The following is an 11,019-nucleotide window of genomic DNA, read 5'->3' on the forward strand; positions in this document are numbered from 1 at the left end:
AGCTTCTTCTCATGGCGGAGCCCGGCCAGCTGTTCCGCTGGATATCCAATGACGAGCCCGTAGAGTTGGTCCTTGGCGCGAAGGATCATCGGTCGGCTGTTGAGGAGCCATATCCAGCTACAGCCAAGCCTGGCGAGACTTGGCATAGCAGGAAAAGTATGACATGTGTACACGACGTTATGCTCCACGATGAGCATGTTCACCAGAGTACACCTATGTTAACCCTTACTGTCAGATATTAAGGTGAATCGTGTATATTTCTTGATTCTTTCGCAATCGAAGGACCATTGAGACCTTATATCTTTGACTGGTTCCTTCTAGGACTTGAGTCCTAGAAAGTCCTAGATGAAAGTCCTACGATCTAAGTTTAGGGCGTCAAACTTTAATCCTGAACCTTAATCCTGAAGTTGAGGGTGAACCCTCCAACATTCAACACACCCCCTCAGGCTCAATAGGTCCCAGTTGAGCCTGCATTTCCTAGGCAGTCTTCTATCCTCTGGAGCCTTGCTTCTATTCCTTCTTGCTTCCGGCTCTGCTGCTGTCTTTCCTGAATATCTTCCAGGCCAAGTTGATAGAGGAAGCGGTTCCATCTGCCTGCCGGCAGGGCCTTTGTTAATCCGTCTGCGATCATATCCGTTGATTTGGTGTATTTGACTTGAATTCTCCCTTCTTGGACCTCCTGTCTCAGCCAGTGGTTGTGAATATCCACGTGCCGCAACTTAGTCTTCAAAGTAGCGATTTCGGCGGTCACAAGGTTGATAGTTTGAGTATTGTCGCAGTCGATACGGATAGTCGGATCATCCATCTGAACTGTAAGCTCTTTCAACAGCCGACTCACATAGAGGGATTCCTTAGCAGCCTGTGCCAGGGCTAGGAGCTCTGCCTCTGTTGTGGATGTGGTGACTGTGTCCTGCTTGCTAGCTCTCCAGCCGATCAACCCGTCGAATAGTCGGATAGTGTACGCTTGGGAGCTTTTCCGATCAAGGGTGTTATCGGCAAAAGAAGCGTCACTAGCAACTGTAAGACCTCCGGGCCCTCCGAATCGTAGGGCTCGGTGCCTTGTGTGTGAGAGGTAGTGGATAACGCGGTCGGCGGCGTCTTGGTGTTCTTGGCCAGGGTTGACAAGAAATCGGGCCAGCCTGGAGGCGGCGAAAGCTATGTCAGGCCGGGTGTTAACGGCGATATAGAGGATCGAGCCGACTTTACGTTGATATCGTTGAAGTTCTGCCGGGGTTGCTAGTCCTGTTTGAGGTCGTAGCTCTGTTTGAGTCATTGGTACTGTAGATGTTCCCTTGTTAGCTAGATTTGCGATTTTGTCAATGTAGGCTGTTTGAGATAGCCAAATCTTCCTTGCAGGTCGGTCCCGTATGACTTCCATTCCTAGGAACCATTGCACGGGGTCTCCGCCTGTTAGTTTGTATTTTGATCCAAGCTGTCTAGTCAATTCATCGGCCTTGTCTTTCCGGGCCTTCCTGTAAGCGATGATAACATCGTCAACGTAAAAGAAGAAGAGGACTCCTTCCTTCTTGAAACAACAAGGTTCGTGAGGAATCTGTGTGTAGCCTAACTCTAGGAGGGTCTTCGAGAGTTCTTTCTGCCATAGCAAGGGAGAGGCTCGTAGTCCGTACAGGGCCTTGTTGAGCTTCAGGATAGTTGCTGTTTTCTTATACCCCGGGGCCATGTGCATGAAAATATCCTGGTCAATTGGGGCGTTTACGAAGGCGTTGACCACATCGTATTGGACCATCTCTAGGTCAAATCTGGCCGCAATGGCTATCAGGGTCCGGAAAGACCTTCCGGCTAGGGTAGCTGCATATGTTTCTTGCAACCTTCCCTTAGCTTGTTGGTCTCCTCTGACCACTAGCCGTGCCTTGCATTTCTGAAATCGGCCGTGTTTATCGAACTTGTAAACGTATACCCACATACAACCAAGGACTTGTTGGTCAACGGCGCAAGCGTCTTTCTTTCGAATCTCAGTCCAGGACCTCATTTCCTTGTGACTCTGAAGGTGGCTTTCTTCAGCCTCTTGAAAGAGCATTCCAAAAGGGTGATGCTTTAGGTCTTGATGTTTCGTCGGGGGCGGCGGTAGAGAGTTTCGATGCATTTTCACCCCTTGTCGGAGCTTCCGTTCAATTGAGGTCTGGAGAGGGGACTTTGTTCCGGCTAGGAAGGCTGCTTGCCACGAGACTGTTTTGTTTCCTTCGTCTGATAAGACCCTGGAGCTGTGCGCTAGTAGCGCTGACAGTGGTGTGACTGGAGGTGTTAGAAGGATATCAGAGTCTTCTGACTGTTTAAGGCCGTTTTCTAGGGCAGTCGCCACGATGCAGTCTTCTGTTTCGTCTGTAATAGGGCTGCTTTCGTCTGCTAGGGTGGTTGTTGGAAGGACCACTTCAATACAGTCTTCAACCTGTTCGGCTTGTTCGTTGTCGTCTTGTTCCGGCAGGGAGGATCCTTGTACGAACTTGGCAACTTCTTCTAGGTCAGCTTCGAGTAGTTCATCTTTGAAGCTTTCCCAGTCTCCGTTGCAGCCTTCGTCTTCATTAAATATGACGTCTCGAGTATTGACTATCCGGTTGATCGTGGGGATCCAGATCCTATAGATATTTGAGGACCTATATCCCACTAGGAAGCCGATCCAACCTTTGGGCTTAAGCCGCATCTTGCGATTGACCTTCTGCTGGGCATCTGAGGTCATTGCATAGGCCTTGCAGCCAAATGCCCGTAGGTGTGTTTGATCCGGCTGTTTCTTCGGCTGTGGAATCCCTGCTGCTTTGGCTGATGCTGTATGCAGTTGATCATATGGCGTTTTCCAGCCTGATGCGTAGTTCGGCGTTCGGTTGTACAGATAAACTGCTGTCCTTCCAATTTCTGGCCACAGCTGGTGAGGAAGCTTTGCGCCTGTTCGCATAGCCCTTTCCTTGTCCTTGACTACACCCCCTGAGCGTTCGGCACCCCCATTCTGGGCTTGTGTGTATGGGGCCGAGGGCTCGATGATGATAGCTCTATTCCTCAGGAAGTCTCCGATTTTCGGCTTGATCTCCGTGATCTCGTTATCGCATTCGATGACTTTGACCTTGAGGCCGTGTTGGACTTCCAGATGACTTAGGAAGGATTTGAAAGCGGTGATAACAGCTTCTGTCGTCCGGGCTGTGAGGTAGTAATCCCAGATGTAACCCGTAGCTCGGCAGGTTAACAACATCTGTGAGGTATAGCCGCCTATGCCTTCTTGGTAGTCATGGAAGTCAATAGCGATACGCTCGCCGGCCTTCTGATCGGATTGTCTTGGGGCTCGTCTGATTTGTCTCTTGATCTTCGATATGCCACAGGCGTCGCATTCAACAGTGGCTGGTCCTCGTATTCGCACCCCTTGAGAGGCCGAGATAAGATGTTCCAGAGCTTGTGGTCCCGGGTGCCCTAGGCGACTGTGCCATCGGATAGCTTCTCCCGTCAAAGGGGCTCTCTTTGTGTGAGAGCTGAATCTGTGGGCTGCAAAGGCTGCTTTTGGGAAGCTTTCTGACTGGTATTCGACGACATACTGGCCGTATAGGTCATGGATTGTGCATGCAATCGTTCGGTCGAGTCGTCGGAGGGTCGTTGGGTTACGCCTATTATCCCAATAGAAGCCTTTCTTTCGTAGTTGACGTAGGGAGACTAGGGTCGTAAGGAGCCGAGGGCAATAGGCTACATCTTCAAGCATTAGGACTCGAGTTCCTGTGAGCCTGATGGTCATGGTTCCGTAGCCTAAGATGGGTAGTTTTCGGTCTCCTGCCCAGATGAAGTCGCCTGGAATAGCCTGCTGGAATCTCGCTAGTCTGTTGGCACTGTTTGTGATTGAGATAGTAGCTCCGGGGTCGAGGATCACGGAGTTCCGTAAGGGATAGTTATCCCTTTGGGCTGCAAAGGCGGTCTTGATTTCGGCGACTGGTCGGCCGTACAGTCATTGGTCTGAGTTTTCTTCCTTTGTTGGCTGCATCAAGGTTCTGTCTTTTGTGGTCCTGGCCTTCTTCCGAGTGAGGGCTTTTACCTTGGCCTCCAGGTCTGAGTCTTCCTCGAGAGCTTCTTTCACCTTCTTTTGGATCTTCTCTCGGGGCTTGAATCCCTTCCATGCCTGATTTGGAAAGACATAGAAGCATTTCGCAAGTTCGTGGGATAACCCACACGCCGGGCATTCCTGTCTCTTCTCAGGAGACCTCTGGCGTTTTCTTTCTCCCTTCTTCGAAAATGGGTACTGGCCTTCAATGATGCGGGCGTCCCCTTCATCATCCTGGGGGTCCTCCCCAGCATAGCTCGCAGAAAACGCACCGCGGGCCACTCGGCCCTTCGTGGCTTCTGCATCTTGGAGCTCATTTCGGAAGGCGTTCCCTACATCTCGGTATGAGAGGGCCCTATTTTGCAATAGAGTCTTTGAAGAGATTTTGTATGAGGCAGTCCAGCTGGGCAAGATGTGTGTGGTGACACTGAAGAAGTCCCAGGCCCATGCACTGTTGTGGAGCGTTTCAGGGACCTCTCGTTGTCGCCCTTTCGCCATTGCCTCTTCCCATTGATCTAGCCACTTGAATGCTGCTTGGCTGACCGTCTTTGGGGCAGTTCTTAGTAATGTAAGATACCTATTTCTGGCATCCTTCGTTTCATCTTCCTCGGTCCTTCCACACCGGGCACGAAGGTTCCAGTGCCATTCGTATATTGATTCGTGTGACTGACAGCAGGTTTGAATCAAGCTTGGGGAGACCGTACGGATAACCCAGTCCTGAAGGGTTCCAAGAGCGTTTTTCTGTTTTTCGAAAACCTTCTCTTGTAGCTGATAAAAGGTTAAATCCTGCTGGAAGATCTTCTGGCCTTGGTCTGTAAGGTCAGAGATAGACCATGTTCCATTTGCCGTTTCCTGAATGTCGTCTGGGGCGCCGTCTTGAGATTCGGCAGTATGAGACCGGATTGTTCGTTGGGCTGTAGCGGTCTTCGTATATCTGCGTTTTCTTATATCCGGGATAGCTGGTTCGTCTCCGAGGAATGTCTTGCTTTTGAGGTGCTGCTGAAGACCAAGACGATGGGCCTGAAGGAGGAATTCATGCTCCCAGTTGAGGAAGTCCTCAGGCTTAGAGAGGGTAGCCGTAAGACCTTCCTTTTGGGGCTTGGATAGGGACATTATGTATGAGAAAGAGGGTTCTTCAAGGTATTGAAAAATAAAAATAAAAATGGTTGAGGCAATGAGACTCTTAATTGTCAGATATTAAGGTGAATCGTGTATATTTCTTGATTCTTTCGCAATCGAAGGACCATTGAGACCTTATATCTTTGACTGGTTCCTTCTAGGACTTGAGTCCTAGAAAGTCCTAGATGAAAGTCCTACGATCTAAGTTTAGGGCGTCAAACTTTAATCCTGAACCTTAATCCTGAAGTTGAGGGTGAACCCTCCAACATTCAACACGTCCCATTCCCAGAAATGATGGGACACCTGAAGCCAAAAGAGCCCGACGTGGAGTAGTTCATACCGGATATGTGCACTCGGCCGGTATTCAAGTCTCATCCAGCAATCCTGAAGACCGCAATCATTCATCACCTGGCGGCAGCGAAGGATCTACTGGCTACACCGAAACAAAGCCCACTCAAGAGCTCCCCGCCGAGGATAACGCCTTGCATCTGATCAATCGCGTGTTGCGCCACCTGCTGTACTACACACAGCCTCTTAACGCGTCACCTGTACTCGACCTCCGCCAGAAATGTCGCATGGTCTCACAGATTTCCGAGTTGAAGAAGCAGTTCGTTGCTGTTGACGACGGCGGGTTAATCCTCAGAGTCGAGGGGGGTGTATCTACCGGGCCTCATATTGCGATTGCACTGCTTGAGGCCAAACGGCGCCTTGTGGTTGATGATAACAAGCCCAGGATCTCGGATGAGTGCTTGGCGCAGATGACTTGCGAGGCAATCCTGGCTAGAGCCATACCTGCTGAGGAACAGCTCGGAAATGAACGGTATGTATCTATCCTTCGAGTCAAACTCGGAAAGTAGTCACTAACTAAAGCAGAACCATCGTTCTTAATGCCACGAGCCATTACGTGTGCTTCTTGGAGTTCAATGTGACCAAGGCTTACATGCGTAGGTTGATGGCCGGCCAGTTACCATCTGAGTCACTGAAGGTCACGGCAACCCACTGGTTTGATCTAAGTGCTGTTGAAGGGAGACGAGGCGTTTTGAACAACATTCGGGGCTTGCTAGGAATGGCGATGGATCGTCAGCCACAGCAGGATGTCATCAGTGACAGTGAGGGTGTTGAGGAGTAGTGATTCTCCTGCTGGGTTCTTTGTAGTTAAACCTTTCTGTGCACTGCTATCAAAGCAGTTCTTTAAATAACTAGACAGTTTGCGGAGGTAATTGGAAGTATAGAACCCTTGATGCTGCCATAAAGTCAAAGCCGGAGGACCCGTTATACACTGCTCGAAGCTGAATGATGGGGGAGTCTGGAGAGATAAGATAAGCGAGGGTCGTAGATCCAACTAAGGTGACGAGTATCCTCGAATCTTCGTGCCTCAGCGGAGAGACATAATTCCGTTCCCGCCCTCGCTAAACTCTTGTCGCGTGTGCCAAAGAATTAAATCATCATTGCAACAACACTCATTCTCATTCTACACTCTCTGCGATGCGCGGGAAATGGCCGACACGATGCCGATAACAAAGTCTCTACATAGACTGTGCGTCGAGAACCCGCGATTCCTCGTTCAACCTTTATTCTGGACTCCCAAGCACCTCCAAGTGCTTCGCTGCCATTTCCAGCACCTCGACTCAACCGTCCTCCCTCCCTCCCTCCCACCATCACCACCGCTCTCGCCCAGCAGCGACACCAAGCCAGATGACACAGAGCATTACATAAAACAGCTGCTCAACGGTCGATTCGCCTCTGCCAAGTTCGCCTGCTTTGCCTTGCTGATCCAACCTCATGGCGTGATTGACGGCAACGCTCGACCTCACTTCTTCTACAACAGGCTCGGAGTCCATACGCCAGAGTGCGAAACCTTCAAGATAGGCGACGCATACAATCTTCAGCAGCGGCCGATTGTCGGCCACTTTCTGTACGAGAAACTTGTCGAGCAGCGACGACGAGCCCTCAAGCCTAAGCGTCATCCCGTGGAGGGCGCCTCCAATGTTCCCGGCGAGAGAATCTACCAGCGCCGATTGCGCGACTTGACTCCTGCGTTGTGGTTTGAGGACCCATACTTGGTCTGCGTTCTGCTGTCCCTGGCTCAACTACAGTGGTGCTGTCGAAAGACGACGCCAGAAGCCTTCTTCGTACGCCAAACCACATTCCCTTGTTCGTTGCCCCACTGACAGTCAATTCCATAGGTCCGATTGCTAGTAACAAACGCCTCCGACCAAATGAACGCACACGTCTTCCGCGCCGATATCCCCTCCAAACTCCTCCACGCGCTCGACAACCCGCTCGACGATATGGACGGCCTTGTCTGGCCAGCGATACAGCACGTCCAGGTCCCATTCGAACCACACGGGAGCTTCTCGGAACGGGTGGCGGGACAATTACTCGCTGGTCTCAAGACACGCGCTCTCGAAGAGTCGCCGCGTGGAGAGAAGCGCAAGCGTGATGAGATGGATGTCGCGGGGGAAGGGAAGAGCGTCAAGAGCTGGGATGCGACTGTTCAGCCTGCTGCGGTGCCTGGCTGATGGTTCTGTCGCGTCCAGCGCAATTGATATTAAGGTGGAAGAGCTGGCGTTGGTGATCCTGTCGCGGTCCAACAAGTCCCCAACATGAATATAACCGCCGATGTAGCGTACGAAGCATGACACAGCCCCACCGACACGGAATCGGGGCTTTTCGTACGCCCTAGAGCGACAAACATAATATGTGCATAGTAGCAGTAAGTTCAGCGGTGCAGAGATCGCAGACGTGCCTTGACTGACCGAGCAGCAGACATATGCAATGCATTCTTCCACATCACCGCTCAACCCGCATAACTATTTGTAGTCATTGACGACAGAGTTTCCGCCATCTCATGCCATGCGCGTGGATGTAGGCCGTCGATAGCGACTGGGAATGGAGGGTGGATATTTAGAGCTGATTGTCCAAGAGGGATTAAATATTTGCATGCATAACATGCTGTCACCAAATTGACAGGAGATAATTAAAATCCACTGAAGTATATAACGATTAGCCCTGTTCGGGTAAAAGCGGCAGCTCAAAAAAGTAGATCGAACAGTTTAGTTTGATGAGTCCGACTATATTGGTTATGGGCCAGGATCAAGCCGCCTATTGATGACACTTGTGTGTGGTTTCTTGAAGTGCCCGAATATGTCCAGTGGCTTGAGAGTCAGTCATCATCCCTCCTCTGGATATCCGGCGACCACTCTTCCTGACCCGCAGCCAATTACATGAACAGATCCTGAAGGTTCAGTTAGAATCGTCGATACACCAGGCCGGAAATCCGGTGGGACCCACAAAACTCTACGTCCGTCAGGTCCACCCGCTGTAATCCATGTGTTGTCGTGGTTGATCCCGAAGCCTAATCTGATATCCACTTCTCCTTGACCTCTGGGCTACCCAGCTTTAGTTCGCGCTCGCTCGAATACGACGTACTACTGTACAGAAAACCAAGACTGAAACGGCCTGCACTCGTGACAAAAACCGAATCATTCTCAAGAAAATAAAAGACGTTGGCAATTCGGCTCGCATCAAAGCTCTTAACGTTGATGCCCGTCGCCACGTTCCATATCTTGACGGTCTTATCATATGATCCCGACGCGATGAGTGTGCCATCCTTCGAAAAAACCACAGAGCTGACCGACTGCATATGACCCTCAAGAGTCCGTTCCTCTTCACCCGTTGCCACATTCCATATCTTGGCAGTCTTATCAGGTGAAGCGGATGCGATGAGCTTTCCGTCCTTCGAAAAGACCATAGACCTGACCCAACTCGTATGACCCTCAAGTGTTTGTAAAACTGCATTCCAGTTGGAGTCCACGTTTGAGAGTAAGGAGATCCACCTGGGAAGATAACGTTGGAATGTCTGTCGCATAATGCTCTGCTTTGGCGCAAACACAAGTGCTGACGCGTAGAGCTGAAGGGGTGCAGTGTCGATTATCCAACAACAGTTGAGCACGAACCGTTTCGCATCACGCAAAAAGGTAACAACTTGGGCACCTTTTTCAGGCTAAAAAAACGTCTCTCAGCAGATCCCTAGAACGCATAAGGCGAATGTCTTACATCGACTATGCTCTGCAACTCGTCTATGAATCCGATGCACTCTGATATCCTTCCAATCAGGCTCAACGCTTCTAGCCAATGGAGAAAGTGGAGCTCAAGGAATTCGTGTGCTTGGTCTCCATCTCGAACCCTCTCTTGGCTGTCCTTGAAATGATAGACCCAATAAAGGCAGGCGTACTGAGCCTCCGGAGGCAGGCAACTGTTAATAACCTTCTTGTCGATGTCCGACCGTGCAACTCCGGGCGTGCGCCGGCCGCATATATCTCTTTTGAGACAACCATTATCCATGAGCAGCTGAAGGCACCTAATTGCCAACTTCTGTGTCTCCTTTTCAACAACCCAGGATTGGTCCGTCTTGTGCTTATCGCGATTGATCAGGAAGTCCCGAAACGACAGATGAAGTGGCTTAATAGGAGCATTCTTTTCAGACGGGATGTGGAGGACTGAAGGGAGCAGGCCCACCATATGGCGAATTCTTTTTTCGTTAATATCAAGAATACGGGCGAGACATGCAGCTGTCGATAAGCAATCGATAAGAGCGGCCTCCATCCTCGATTAGGCGAACGGGGAGGAGTTGCTCAGAGCACCATTTTTCGATGGCGCGTCACACTAGAATGCCCCATGGTTTTAGACATACCCAACCTCCTTCTCGGAACTTCGTATGGTGGTTCCAACGAAATGCCTCTCTTGCTCGCGACGAAGACCCAGAGCTCCCGCCTGGCTGATGTGAATACCTGCGATGGCTTCAGCAGCATTGCTGATTGGCTTGAGTCACGTGTACTATGCATGTTGGGAGGACTGAGCCTCGCCAACCCCGCACGATAGTCAGGCCGCTATTGCTATCATCAACGAACCTGAGAGCAAATGCAGTGATCAGATCCAATGGAAGCACTCGGCGTCGCATCCAGCGTCGTCGCTGTGATCGATCTGTCGGCCAAGGTGCTTTCCCTATGTTTCCAGTACTCTCGAGAGGTGAAGAACGCCAGAGACGATATCGAAAGGCTTCGCAAAGAAGTTGCTGCCTTTCAGGCCACGACAGAAGAACTTGAGAGTCTCGTTGAAGGCTCTCGGGGGAAAGATCTGAAAGCGTCTCGACGATTGGTATATGCGATAGAAGTTGGTCATTCAACGCTGGGTAAGCTCGCACAAGAGCTCCAACCTTCAACTGGTCGAAAGACAATGAGCCGCCTTGGCGTACGCGCACTCAAATGGCCATTTGAACGCGAAGACATTGAGCGAGCCATCCAAAATCTTGCGCGCTGCAGAGACAATGTTTCTTTGGCATTGAATATCGACGGGATGTGAGTGGCACGATCTACGAGGTGATACTTCAGCTGATACGAGTCCCATCCAGCGCAACCCTCCAGAACGTCGACCATAAGATCACCCTTGACACACTACCTATCGCAGAGGGTGCATCTTTTGACTCCCATGCCGAACAACACAACCCGACATGCTTGCCTAACACCCGTGTGGAGCTGCTCAAAGAAATCGATCGCTGGATCGTTGAACCGAACTCAAAGACAATATTCTGGCTAAATGGCATGGCAGGAACGGGAAAGTCGACCATCTCGCGGACTGTTGCTCGATCACGGACTAAGCAAGGTGATCTCGGTGCTAGCTTCTTCTTCAAGAGAGGAGAGACTGATCGAGGGAACTTGGCCAAGTTCGTGCCTACCGTGGCCCGCCGACTGGCTTGGAGCATACCGGGGGTTGCGCCGTTGATCAAGAACGCAGTTGATGCTGATCCAGCGATCGTTGACAAGGCCGTGAGGGAGCAGTTTGAGAAGCTCGTTCGTGAGCCGCTGTCA

The 11,019-nt window shown here is 50.9% G+C and overlaps 4 protein-coding genes across 5 annotated transcripts; 3 read left to right on the forward strand and 1 right to left on the reverse strand.

Moving 5' to 3' along the window:
• Nucleotides 1-5,440: 5,440 nt before the first annotated feature.
• On the forward strand, nt 5,441-6,278 carry FOXG_14071 (uncharacterized protein; the record flags this gene model as incomplete). Its single annotated transcript, XM_018394137.1, has 3 exons — nt 5,441-5,478; nt 5,529-5,969; nt 6,023-6,278. 3 exons carry the CDS (start codon nt 5,441-5,443, stop codon nt 6,276-6,278), a joined length of 735 nt encoding a protein of 244 aa, XP_018253625.1.
• A 273-nt stretch (nt 6,279-6,551) lies between these two features.
• On the forward strand, nt 6,552-8,337 carry FOXG_14072 (uncharacterized protein). The gene is made up of 3 exons (XM_018394138.1): nt 6,552-7,281; nt 7,336-7,865; nt 7,919-8,337. Exons 1-2 carry the CDS (start codon nt 6,646-6,648, stop codon nt 7,669-7,671), a joined length of 972 nt encoding a protein of 323 aa, XP_018253626.1. The 5' UTR covers nt 6,552-6,645; the 3' UTR covers nt 7,672-7,865; nt 7,919-8,337.
• A 132-nt stretch (nt 8,338-8,469) lies between these two features.
• FOXG_21388 (uncharacterized protein) lies at nt 8,470-10,854 on the forward strand. Of its 2 annotated transcripts, none has more exons than XM_018401722.1 (2): nt 8,470-9,009; nt 9,069-10,854. In XM_018401722.1, the coding sequence occupies exon 2, from the start codon at nt 10,091-10,093 to the stop codon at nt 10,511-10,513; it is 423 nt and encodes a 140-aa protein (XP_018253627.1). In that variant the 5' UTR covers nt 8,470-9,009; nt 9,069-10,090; the 3' UTR covers nt 10,514-10,854. The 2 variants fall into 2 exon arrangements, with proteins under 2 accessions (XP_018253627.1, XP_018253628.1); XM_018401723.1 differs by lacking the exon at nt 8,470-9,009 and having other exon boundaries at nt 9,076-9,129; nt 9,186-10,854.
• FOXG_14073 (uncharacterized protein) lies at nt 8,508-9,757 on the reverse strand (the record flags this gene model as incomplete). The annotated part of the gene is made up of 2 exons (XM_018394139.1): nt 8,508-9,155; nt 9,209-9,757. The coding sequence occupies 2 exons, from the start codon at nt 9,755-9,757 to the stop codon at nt 8,508-8,510; spliced, it is 1,197 nt and encodes a 398-aa protein (XP_018253629.1).
• Nucleotides 10,855-11,019: the final 165 nt, after the last annotated feature.

The sequence above is a fragment of the Fusarium oxysporum genome, chromosome 6 (assembly GCF_000149955.1).
Source record: "Fusarium oxysporum f. sp. lycopersici 4287 chromosome 6, whole genome shotgun sequence".
Lineage (NCBI taxonomy): Eukaryota > Fungi > Ascomycota > Sordariomycetes > Hypocreales > Nectriaceae > Fusarium > Fusarium oxysporum.

Bases quoted from the DNA above. Each gene is read 5' to 3' on its own strand.
- FOXG_14072 (XM_018394138.1), top strand. From the start codon at position 6,646: ATGGCCGACACGATGCCGATAACAAAGTCTCTACATAGACTGTGCGTC. The intron at 7,282-7,335 runs GTACGCCAAACC...TCAATTCCATAG, and splicing joins CGACGCCAGAAGCCTTCTTC to GTCCGATTGCTAGTAACAAA.
- FOXG_21388 (XM_018401722.1), top strand. From the start codon at position 10,091: ATGGAAGCACTCGGCGTCGCATCCAGCGTCGTCGCTGTGATCGATCTG.